The sequence below is a fragment of the Pterocles gutturalis genome, unplaced genomic scaffold, assembly GCF_000699245.1.
Source record: "Pterocles gutturalis isolate BGI_N339 unplaced genomic scaffold, ASM69924v1 scaffold24841, whole genome shotgun sequence".
Taxonomy (NCBI): Eukaryota; Metazoa; Chordata; class Aves; order Pterocliformes; family Pteroclidae; genus Pterocles; species Pterocles gutturalis.
In genome coordinates, this window is record NW_010101103.1 from 18,196 (window position 1) to 30,510 (window position 12,315).

The 12,315-nt window shown below is 37.3% G+C and overlaps 1 protein-coding gene across 1 annotated transcript in view; it reads right to left on the reverse strand.

Annotated features, from left to right (window-relative positions):
* Positions 1-182: 182 nt before the first annotated feature.
* TECPR2 (tectonin beta-propeller repeat containing 2) overlaps positions 183-12,315 on the reverse strand; it is a 36,729-nt gene continuing 24,596 nt past the window's right edge. The window contains exons 17-19 of the mRNA XM_010082250.1: positions 2,570-2,711; positions 1,203-1,352; positions 183-936 (exon numbers count right to left, since the gene is read on the reverse strand). Coding sequence (XP_010080552.1) covers positions 779-936; positions 1,203-1,352; positions 2,570-2,711 — 450 coding nt within the window. The 3' untranslated portion in view covers positions 183-778. The remainder of the gene's footprint in view (positions 937-1,202; positions 1,353-2,569; positions 2,712-12,315) is intronic.

Here is a 12,315-nt window from a genome sequence, read left to right on the forward strand (position 1 = left end):
TACTACAAACCCTAAATGCAACTTCTTCCTATTCCAAAGTGGGACTTACCGCCCAAAATCTGTCAGCTTCACGATGGCTGTGTGAAACGGGCAAAAGTCTCCCTAATATTAGGTGTAATCCAAACTTCTCCCTTGTGAATGAAACCAAATTATGAACCAAATTCTGGAAACTGAAGGTTAGTATAACCTTGCAGATATTTATATGCAAATGGATCAAACTAAGTTCATTTCAACACCAATGCTGTGTAATTACGATGCTCTGAGATCTTACTAAGAAATACTTTGCCATATTTTCTTCCATGCTGCAAGGGAAAAGAATTCTAAATATATGTACAATAATTGGGTAGTGTTCCCATAAGTTTTGAGTTCCAAGTACAAGAAGAAATTGAGAAATGCTTAATGTTTCTGCTGTAGAGAAATATTTAATGCAACAGAATTCCTTCTCAAAATAAGTACACGTGTATTATTGTGCATGCCGTTGTGAAATAGTCACTTTCATTGCTAGTACGATTAACTTAAGAGTTATATTTCCAAAGGAGCTTCTACATTAGTACGGTATAACAATTGCAGTATGCCACACCTAAAGAGTCTCCCAAGATATAATGGAACAAACATCAGAACTCACAGCTTGGGGGCTATTTAACAGGTCAGTTTTTCAATACAAAAGTGCTAATATCGCAGGTCCAGTATGAGTGGCTTTTAGATCCAACATTCTTTACATACATTACAGAAATTCTGTCCTTCTGTTTTTCTCACTGCTTCACAAGCTTCTGGAACTTCATATCACTTCCCATTCATCTTCAAAATCATCAGGGTGAAGCAGAACAGAAGTGTCATTATTTTTCTGCAAACTATGGGAATGGCTAAAGGTCTTAGTGAGGCGCTGGAGAAGAGATCCTGAAGTACTGATCGCCCAGAGTTCATCTAGGGGAGTCACTGCAAAGCATAAATTATCCATCTTTTAATTAAGGTGGCAGGTTCCCATGATAAACATTAAATAAATAATATTTGGATCTATTTTCCTAATTATAGCCAGAGAAGGTTTTTACTATTGTGATAAAAGTACCCTTGGTGAAACTCTCACAGTCAACAAAACATTTTGAGTATGCAGCTTTCCCTGCATATGGTCAGTTTGAGCACCATCAGGCAAAAGTCAAAGTGAGCATCACAATGTTTTGGACTGTCATGCAGAGCCGACTTACCTGTTAAACGTGAGACATTTCCAGGAATCTTCTTCCAGTAGTCTCCTGCTGGATTCTTGTCAGTAATGCCATAACGACGAGCTACATCTCCATTTGGACAGCGTGCCCAAACAGTCCTTGTACTTATAGCCAGCTGACAAGCCTGCAAACCTAAGGACAGTTGGACATGGAGAGGTCATAGCCACAGGCTTTCCTACACAAAATACACTTGCAGAAAAGTTTATTAAAAGAAGATGGTAAGACTCTAACAGTTTTTATATATTCTTATATTAATACTAGAGAAGAACTCTGCAACATAAAAGGCACAAAGAAATACCTAGTTTTCCATGAGGCTTTCTAAGAAAGGATTGGCAAGAAGACAATTTAGGACCACGTATTTCCTTACACTCACTTTAGGGGGCTGAACAGAGTAGACGCTATTTGAATCTGAGCTGCTGGCTCTGTGTAAGCAGAGTATCAGAAAACGGGCCACTTGCAGCACACAAAGCACTGGTGAACAAAAAAGCTTTTTAATTACAGACTTTGTACTCACCACATCTATTGACCATAAGGATATCACACTGTGGATACATTTTGTTATGCGGCCACAGCCACAAGCAACAACCGATTAGAGGATCTTCAAAACATACTTTTGGAGCCTCCCCTGTATTTTACTGCCGCAAGGGGAATAATCTAACAGTTATAACTTTAGTTTGTCTAAAAATGGATAACATTATAGATATTGTGGACTTTTTGTTTTTTCCTCTTCACAAGAAAACAAGTACTCCACAACTAATGCCAACCACTTATGCAGTGAAAAAAGTCTTTAAAAAGGAGACCACATCAATACACAGTTATTTAGAAAGAAACAATTAAAATTTTGTTTTATTTACAGGCAAGGCAAAAATGTAATTACCTAATCTAGAATGCATCCAGGACCAGAATGAATAGAAAGATGTGCAAAACAGCATTAGGTTTTTGTTAGCCAAGGCTAACTAGGAACCCCATGTTGTACCACATTTAAATACAGAACTTCCCACAGCACAGTAGTCTCCCATTGCTTAGGAATACTGCTTTAGTTCTAAGTGAAAGGGAACTGTACCATTTATTAACTCAGTATCAGCAGCCTTAATCTAAAAAAAAAAAAATCAGATTTCTCTTCAGTTAACTACTTAGTGTTTTTAACTAAAACCAAGGTTCTCTTAAAAAGATAACCCTTATCAAATACTTTACTATGTTCCTATAAAAAAGCACACTTGATTGCAGAGAAAAATATGTGATTTAAGCATTGCTATACAATTTAAAAAGCAAGCAAGAAAAAAAAATTAAAAATCAACACTGAGAAAATGTCAGAAAGAACAAAGAACTGATGATGCATTAATTTTTACCTGGTACATGCTCCCAGTCAGTGCCTACAGGCATTTCATCTGTAATTCCGACTCGTACATGGACATTCCATTTGTTATCAATTGCCCACAACATCTGATCATTTGGACTGGAATGAATGCTGACCAAGTTGATTCCTACTGGCTATAAAAATTAAGCACAGTATTTAAACTTCGTATTACTGTATCTTTGTATTACTGTATCACTTCTTCTTCACAGAAGTATGCAAGAGAAGTAAAGTATTTACCAGATACTAAAGACAAGAAGATATTTAACTGACATTTTGTCATTGCAAAAAATGACCAATCTTCCAAAAAGTCAATCACTTCCTAAATAGAAAAGAACATGAATATGTCATCCAAAGTTACTGATAAAGATATTCATACTCATGTTCAGCATCTAAGCCTAATAATATTAGTATTTGCTTAACCAGTGTACAGTTTCAATAGCAAGTTGAAGAGGGAACTCTTCCACTGAAAGGCATGAAGTGCAATATTTTCCTCTTGCCTGCCTGAAAGTTTTCCTAACATAACTAAATCTGTATTTTATCTCTAAACATATACAAGCAGTATGTTTTCACAGTCTGAATGTCTCTTCTTTGCAATGAAATGGTGATCTGCCTTCTTCCCTGTACTCCATTCTACAGGAATATAACCTTGGAGCTCACTGCAGGCCACAGCGGTACTGGAGCAGCCACACCTGTAGGAGCATATCCACAATTCTACCTGTTGGCAAATCCAAGTGAAACCCATTTCCCATTCTGCTTCCAGGCAAGTCCTTACTCTGTCTGCTTCTATGGCCATCTGCCTTAACTACTGTTCAAAAATCAGTGTTACTGACCACAACATTTTACAGGCATCATAAAGATGGTGACTTTGCGGCAAAATACATCACCCAACAGGTTGAATGAACACAAATACCCTGCAAAACATGTACTTTAAATAAAATGCAGATTCGAGCAGGAAAAAAGTTTTTCTCCACATCAGCCTAATAAGGTCACTGAAGAAAGTAAGACACCCTGAAATACATCATCACCTCCCACAGCAGCACTGCATTTCTTGCTTTAGCTTCATAGGCATAACTTGAATTTCCAGTGTATGTTCCAGATAAATACAAGAGCAAGCAGCTCTGTGCATGTATTAGCCTAGGAACACAGATGTGTAATCTGCGCATGTATATAAGCACACAGCCCAGGCGGCCTTCTGTGTACATAACAGTTATCTGCTGTGGTTTTGCTTTTAAAATTCTGGTGCTAATACGTGCCTGACCCAGCTATAACAAAGTTCAACTTGCATCACCAAATCAATCCTGTCTATTCAGGCTGCAAGGCCTTTGACAGACTATTTTGTCGTGTTCGTGCTCTCCTTAGGTACCCGCCCTCCGTTGGAAGCTTGAGGCTGGTAGAGGCTTGATGAAGCGTTCACCTTTGGTCACAGTAAATTCACAATGGCTGCAGTTTGAACACTTACAGTAAGACACTAATTTTCTTGAAGAGTGTTGACTACATAGTATATATAACTGCCTAGCTACTTTGAAACTGGTATTCTGCCATATTACAAATAAACTAAACTTCTGGATTCCGAAAAAAAAAAAAAACTAAAAAACCAAACCACCACCACAAAAAACTACAACACACACATGCACACAAAAAAAGGCATCAGAACATTTTCCATGCCACTTTTTAGGAGCACAGAGTCCACGTATCAGATCTCCACTACCACTGTTCTGCTGCAAATATCCAGGATAAGGAAGACTAAACATAACATGCTCTGTCTGTCCAAGCCCAATCCTTCTTATAGCAGGTTGATGGCTACAAGCAGTACGAATGTTCTCCTCACCTTCAAAAGACAAATCAGAAACACTTTCAGGTGGTCCAGGCCTGGCTGTAAGAAGGTCAGATCAGAGATACTTCTACACTGTCAAGCTTTATCTGTGTATCAGGCTAATATGACTAGTCTCATGGCTAACAGACATCCAGATCCTATTAACTAGAATAACAAAGAATGCAAATTAGAGAGACCCTCCCCTAACATAGGCCTAACTTTTTGCATATTATTTTCTGAGCTTTATTTGAATGAAGGTTGTAAAGCATTTTCAGCATTATGTAAGAGCAGTATGGACCAGAATGTTTTGCATTCAGACTTTGAGGAGAACAGCTTGATAAATTAAAAGCCCCTTTTTCTCTGCGGAGAAGTTCAAGGCAATATACAAGAGCAGAAAAGATTATGAATCTATGTTTAGTCTTCCTGGAAACCACATATTCTTCAGTAATGCTGCCATTGAATTGTCAGAGAAAGATTTTTATTTATTAACTGATAAACTGGAGCACTATTTTCCTCAGAAGCTTTCAAACAACATGCCCTTTCCCCCTCTTTCTGCCTGTAGTGAATAAACAGCCAAGTGCCTTAGTTGAATTTCTCCAGTCTATGGCTAGCATAACCAGGAAAAAAAAGGCAAAGCCAAGGAGTCAATTCCTTCACCTCTCCTTTGTAGACTCTAAATTTTTTACTCCAAGGGTTTTTCTTGCAGAAACATGGGAAAAAGTACAACATATAGCATCAAGTCCTAGAAAAGGTCATACCAGACCCATGCAACTGCTCAACAGAACCATAAAATACTTTCAAAATATTTAGTACTACTGTTCCTTACAAGCAATTAAAAAAATAATTAAAAATTTAATGCAATCACTTTAAAGACCATACAAACTACAGGCCTACGCAGGTTTGCACAACTGTCATCTGGTCACACTGTCTCATACCGAAGATTAAAAACTAGTGTAGGAGATGGTAAGTGGTCTGTAATTACCACTTCAGGCATTTTCAGTAACATAGTGAAAAACTGAACTATTAGGACAAGAGCAACTAAGTTTTTACAGAAATGTATGTTAACACTACGTGCAACAAGCTCCCGTGAAACAGAACACAATTTAGCACAAGGTAATAAAAACCTTGTACAAGCAAAGCTCTGAGTAACCAAGGCAGATTTTTGTTCTGTTTTGTAAAAACACACCTTCAACAAGCATCAGTATAACACCCTCTCACGCAGGCTATGCTAGTAAAGTGCACCTCTCTAGTTTTTGAAACATAAATACCTTCCCAAGGAAAGTAAAGCATTTTTGTAAGGTAAAAACACCTATGCATTTCTGACTTCAGCCTCTGCTCTGCTTTGCTCTGACAATTTTAAACATTTATAGAACTGTTACTCTTTCTGCCATTTTGCTTTTTGATGTTTGTCCGTGCTATTTAACGTTTGTGATTAAAATGCCACACACCTTTGATAGTAACAGAAACCACCATTTCATTACTGCACTGCTTTATGAACAAATGCATATAAGTTTTGTGTGTTACAATTCATTTACATAAACAGAGGGGAAAAAAAACCCCTGAACACCTGTAAAAGAAAACCCCATGAACTCAAGGAAGGGGTAAAAAAATAATAACAATACTAATTAAAAAAAATCAAGATATATCCTTGTAAGCCAAAGGAGCGCACTCAGGATACAACAATTACTACTGATCTAGCAGCACTCATCCAGTGCTAACACTCTGGACTAAGTACTGTCCCAGGTAAAGCATGAACACCAAACACAAGGCCATGCAACATGTTACACTCCTGGATAAAAATAATAGTACTCCAGGGGTCAGGGATTCCGAAATGAAGCTACTGCCTCCCAGACAGAGGATCCATTTACTATACTAGATATCGTCCAGCCTCCTCTGCCCTGCTTAGTTCCTCACTTCATTAGATTTAGGTTCAGTAGACAGGGTCTTCCTACAGACCAGACTATTTGGCAGTTCTGTAGGAAGGGGCATCCGAGCAGGAGAGACACCACAACCCAGCCCTCCAGCTCCCTGGGAAGGCAGCAGATCGCTTGGCTGGTCTGCAAAGAGAGGTCACCAGCACCTTGTCTGCTCACAATAACATAATAAAATACAGAGACAGTAATAGACCATAAGGACAGGCCTCCAAGCTCCTAATTCAAGGTCAAAGCGTCTGATGTGCACAGCAGTTATCCCAGGGTGTCTCCTTCCTCTGTGCAGACTTGTTGGCTCACTGACGTTCTCTTCACTGACTGTGTGCTCTCAGCTTAGCACCCACCTTTGCTGCCCCAATTTACTTGACAAAAGCTAAGCCCCCACTTATAAACTTGTCAGCTGGAACCAGCCCCCCACAGCTTTTAAAATCAAGCAAGGTGAAGTTCAGTCACACGCAAAAAAAAAGAAAAAACACAGCTCTAACCAGAATTCAGAAAATGCAGATGTAGCTTTAATTAAAATGAAACAAAACAAAACAAAATTCCCCAAAACTCTTAGTTTATACTAGGACAATTAATTTTTAATGACAGTCTCTCACTTTTCAAGGACTCTTATTTATTAAATACTCCAGGCTATCACTACCTGCAATCACACGAACAGTTCCACTGAAACCAAGGCACATGCTTGCTAAATCAAGACGTGTATCCTTTACCCACGAATTTGTTGCACCGTTATGTTTCTATTTTTAAATAGAATAATTCTGAAAAACCTCTCAAAGCTCAACAATGGTAACTGTAGTTCCTTTATTTCTCAACTGGATGTTAAAGATATTTCTTAATCTCTCTAAAAAATAATTAAGTACATAACTCTGTGCTAGCTAACTGAAATATGGGCACACTGGAAGAGTGCAGATGTGAGGATGTTTCTAGTACTGAATAAATGAAAGTACGAAAACAGAGGGTTCTCCTTCCCACAACTTTCATTCGCAGTGTAAGCTAGGCTTGTCAAAAAGCAAATACACCACCTTGAGATCATATTTCTGAAGGATATGGAAGGATCGTCTACTCAGTTTTCTGGGTGTATCTAATTTGGTGCACTTTTTGTGATCTGAAGCTTCTGGTGCTGATAATAATTGCTATCTAATGTGACAGGCTACGTGCAGTTTTCTGAACATGGCGATAGCAATGCCTTAAAACAACTATCAGAAGGCTAAAACTCCAAAGCAGAAACATACAGTGAAATACAGTGACAGCAATTTTCTTAACTAGCAACAAAAAGAAAGATAATAAGCACTGAACTGTGCGATGGAATCGGCATGAGACAGCTTCAGTAAAAATGCTAGAATTGCATTTTTTCAGTATCTAAAGCACCTTTTATGTAACCTATGATTTATTAAGAAAGGCATGCCTGTGATGAATAGTACACATTTAAACTTAACCATTATGGCATTCTAAATCAGCTAAACATAATACACTGCAGCAGGAGCTTTGATCTGCTATACTTATTTGCAACCCACCTCAATACAGCTACTCTGACTACCGTGAAACATAGTTTTTCTCTACATTATCTTGAAAAGTGCAGTCCTCCAGGAAAATCCTCTCCCTATTAATGTCTTCAGGAGGCCTCACATGAGTAAAGATACATGGAACAACAGGCTAGCTACTCTGGTCTATAGATAACCAAAAGGTTTAATGAGTATATTACCTCTCTGTCCTAGGCAGAGCTGGTCTAATAAAAGATACTTCCTCTGTATCTTGTCTTAGTACTCCAAAGTAGAACTCACAGCAACTCAGAAAGATATCTGTGCAACAGCTAGGTAATCCAAACTAGCCTGTGCTAGTAAAAAAAAAAATCAGACTTGAAAAGAACAGTGATGTGAATAATGCATTAGAAAAAAAGAGTTTTCCACAGCAAGTACTTTCAAAAGTCGCATTGATGATTCTGAAGTAAAAGTTAAGAAGCATTTTCAACAGAAAAAGCCCCCTCCTCCAAATATCCAATCCTTGAAGATCATTTCAAACAAACCCTTCTTATGTTTCAGCTCTGATTTTGGCACCTAACAAAAAGATGTAATGGCAAAATCTGATCTTGTAGAGTGCTCACCACTTCTTCCTGTAAGTACCACTTAACACAAAACTGGCCTCAATAATAATAGAAACCTTAGTGAAAAATGCAAAGACAAGGTAGACAGCAGAGGAAGAAAGTCTCCAGATTTGCATTAAGCAGAACTTCCTTTAAAGAGAGAAACAAAAACAACCATTTCTAACAAGTCACCACTCACCTGTAAGGCACAACCAACCTCCTTACACTGAACAGAGACTAAGAGAAAGGAAGGTATTTAAAAGAAATTAAATGTGCCATGTATTTCTTTTGCAGAATTATAGATAAATTTCCTAAATTTCAAAAAATATTTTTAACTACCATTTGCTTCATAGTTTTAACAATTTTTGAATGACAGTGAAAGTGTGAACAACTTTAATTTTTGTGTGAGAAAAAAATAGCTCCTCACAGATCAGTAAGAATTTCTACTATCTTCTCTTACCTACGATATCAAGCTTCAAATATAAAGAGACAATTACTAGGTTGTTTATGGGATGAGTAGTAAATAAAAAGTTTCTCTAACTTAAAATGCATGTAGTGCAAAAGACCATTTTATGGCAAACTAAGCTAAGTGGCACTCTTCTGCTGAAACCCTCAGAACGACAAAGCATCAACAAAAGCTTTATACAGTGGCCCAATAGGAAACATCTCCTTAAATAAACTCCCTTTACTCCACAGTTCCAGCAAGCCATGCAGATATTTAAATAAATCTCTCAATTTAATAAAATTACTTTTTCAATTTGGAACAGCCTGCCCAGGGAAGTGGTGGAATCCCCATCCCTGCAGGTATTTAAAAGGTGTGTAGATGTGGTGCTCAGGGACATGGTTTAGTGGTGGACTTGGCAGTGTTGGGATTACAGTTGGACTTGATGATCTTAAAGGTCTTTTCCAACCTAAATTACTCTATGATTCTAATCAAGCAAATGGCATTTAATAAAATGTTTAATCTATTTTTAGAGTAAGATTGATTGTTTACAAGCGATAGATGATTGGTCACTCATTACAAATACTCATACTGATCTCTGTTTCCTTTAATCCCCTTAAAGTTCTGTTTATCCGATAGATCCCTTAATGTAAATCTGAGAAGACTGTTCGTAAGGCCAGTTAAGTAGTACTTGTAGGAAGTGAGCATTTCTCAAGATCAGATTTTATCTCTGCATCTTTTTCAGAAGGTACCAAAAATCAAAGCTGGAATGTTGAAAGAATTATTTTCAAACAAGCATTCAACTTCTGGACCTCTTAAAGCAATTTCATTATTTTTAACTTTTGATCAACTCCTACTCAATAATCACCACATCAGTCTTACGGACTATATTAATTTCATATTTTATTTTAAATCATTATTTATTTAGGACAGAAATCTGAAAAACATATCTTCATAATGATACATGCACACACATATAGAAATATACTCTATAGAATCTACATAAATAATACTTATATTTCTTGCTATGTTTTTAAATTAAATTTAATGTATATTGAGATATGCTACAGCAGATAATAGTTTTATCCTGTGTATTAACAATAGCATGAAAAACACTTTCTACTTCCTGGATGAAAATAATTTCCTCAAATAATTTTGATCAGCTTTGTCAATGTCCTTCAAGCAGCTTCCAAAAAGCTGCTTAACTACATAATTACAGAACAGAACAGAATGGATGAAGGACAGAAAACATCTACATATAAACTACTACTGCTCAAGATAACATCATTACAGTATCAACCATTTCTGAAATGCTGGATAACATATCTTTGGAGTGCAGAGAACATAAAGTGTTGTTCTTCACCTCAAGAGATACTGCAGGTGGGAGTTCCAAATGAGAAGGGTTTTATCTAGATTAAAAAAAAAAAAACCTAAAACATACAGCGTCACAGAGCAAAGACTGAACTTAAACTACATTCACTGATTTTAGCATGAATAAAATCTCATCAAAACTATTGTCACTATACCTTTGTGAAGTTGTGCAAAGATGGATGCTGTGCAATTGCAGCACTCCTTTAACAAGAAACGACACCATAAAAGCAGAGTCTGTAGCTGCTCATGAGCTGCTCCTGAGTCATGAGATCTGGGATATGGCAAATCATATTGGCTCTGACATTTACTAGAGAATGAAATATCCATAGTTGGTTTTAAATTACGTTATTTGAGAATGCTTCTGTATTTAAAGCAAGTGAAAGGCAATTTGGTTCCCTTCTTCAAACAGAAAATGACTAAATCATTCACAAATAATTCTTACAGTATTTCTGTTGTTCTGAAGATAAAGAGATGCAGCACGAATTGTGTCAAAGTCAATTAAGGGACAGACAACAGTAAGGTGCTGCTAATATGCAAATATTCACAAACAGCCCACTTTTCATCCACCTCGTTATATTTGTTATCCAAACACCAAGCTAGCATTTAAAAGTCATTTTAAAGTTCACATATTTTCTTATTCTGCATTATGCCTTCATAAAAGCATGAATGGCTGCACCTTCAGTACTTTAGTGACTTAAAAACATGCTGGAATTGTCCCAAAGAGCGTATGTAACCCAAGAGTTTTCATCTTCTCTGGAAGCAATATTTGAATTTTTGCCCTTTCATATTGACTTGTTAAATTTGCAATTTCAGGTGTTGCAAGATAACAGGAAAGAGCATGACACTGCTCTGGGTATCAAAAGGTTATCATTTTGGAAGGCAACACCATCCAGCTTTCTCGATAAGGTAACAGGACATAATTTGATTTTCAACCATGTCCAATTAAAGACTTTCCACATGAGGAAGTCACTACTAAATAATGAGCCATGGCTTTTCTTATAAACGCCTTTGTACTGGTGTTTAATTAAACACAATTAAATAGTGTTTTATCTGCTTCAATGGAAGAGTAGAGAACGCACTTAGTACAGACAAAACAGTATTTGTGTAGAGAACCAGCTTTTTGGGCTATTTTCCTGGAGAAATAAATCTTTGATAAGAAGATACTACACAGGTTTAATTCCCTGTCTTTTGGCAAACTCAGTTCAAGTGGAACATATCCTGGAATGTGTTTTCCCCCTTTTTAAGAATACTGCCCTTATGGAGGACATCATCACTCACATCCTCAGTCTCCTCCTCCTGCTGCCCTACACCCTGTTAGCAGGAAAAAATTCTCTCTTACAGATTACATGAGAAAGACAGCAGCACACAAAGAATGTGCAGTATCATCTAGCCATTGTTGCAAGTGATACTCATTTATCAGTCTGTTCTGCTATTCTGCAAAACAAGGTGCTATTTCTCTAGGTCTGACTGACCACACTCCCAGCACAGAAGAACAAGTCTAACCAGTGCTGTGCTAACTGATGGGATGCAAATCTGCAGTTTTGTTTCCCTGTTTCCCTGCCCTTCTTTGCTGTTACATCCTAAGATTCACAGAAGGAACTAATAATTGTCTGATGAGAGATAAGCAGAACCAAAAGTGAATGATGTAAAAAGCAAATAAACTATTGCAACTCCACTGTCAGAGATTTACTTTTATTTCTTAATACGTCCTTCCAAAAGTACTACGCATTTCAAAATCTTCAAGAGAAATTCTGTAACATTATAAAATGTAAATCAAATATGCAAACACATCCAGTGCTCCTATGCTAGATCAGCAGACAGTTCAAGTGATTTCGTGCCAAGGAGCAAAGAATGAAATCAATAGTCAGAGGTCAGCTCCATTACAGCAGTCCCAACCCACAACACAGAAATTACACCCATTTCATAGTCCAACTTAGTATTAGAGCAGCAATGAAAGCAAGCACTGAGGTTTAAGAAGAGATTAAAAAAGAAACCAGGCACTGGAGAAACATATTTTGTCCACTCTCTGCATTCAGAAAAGATGCTCCCAGGGCAAGTTATAAGGCTTATTTCCACTCAGATTCTCCCAGCTAGCAGG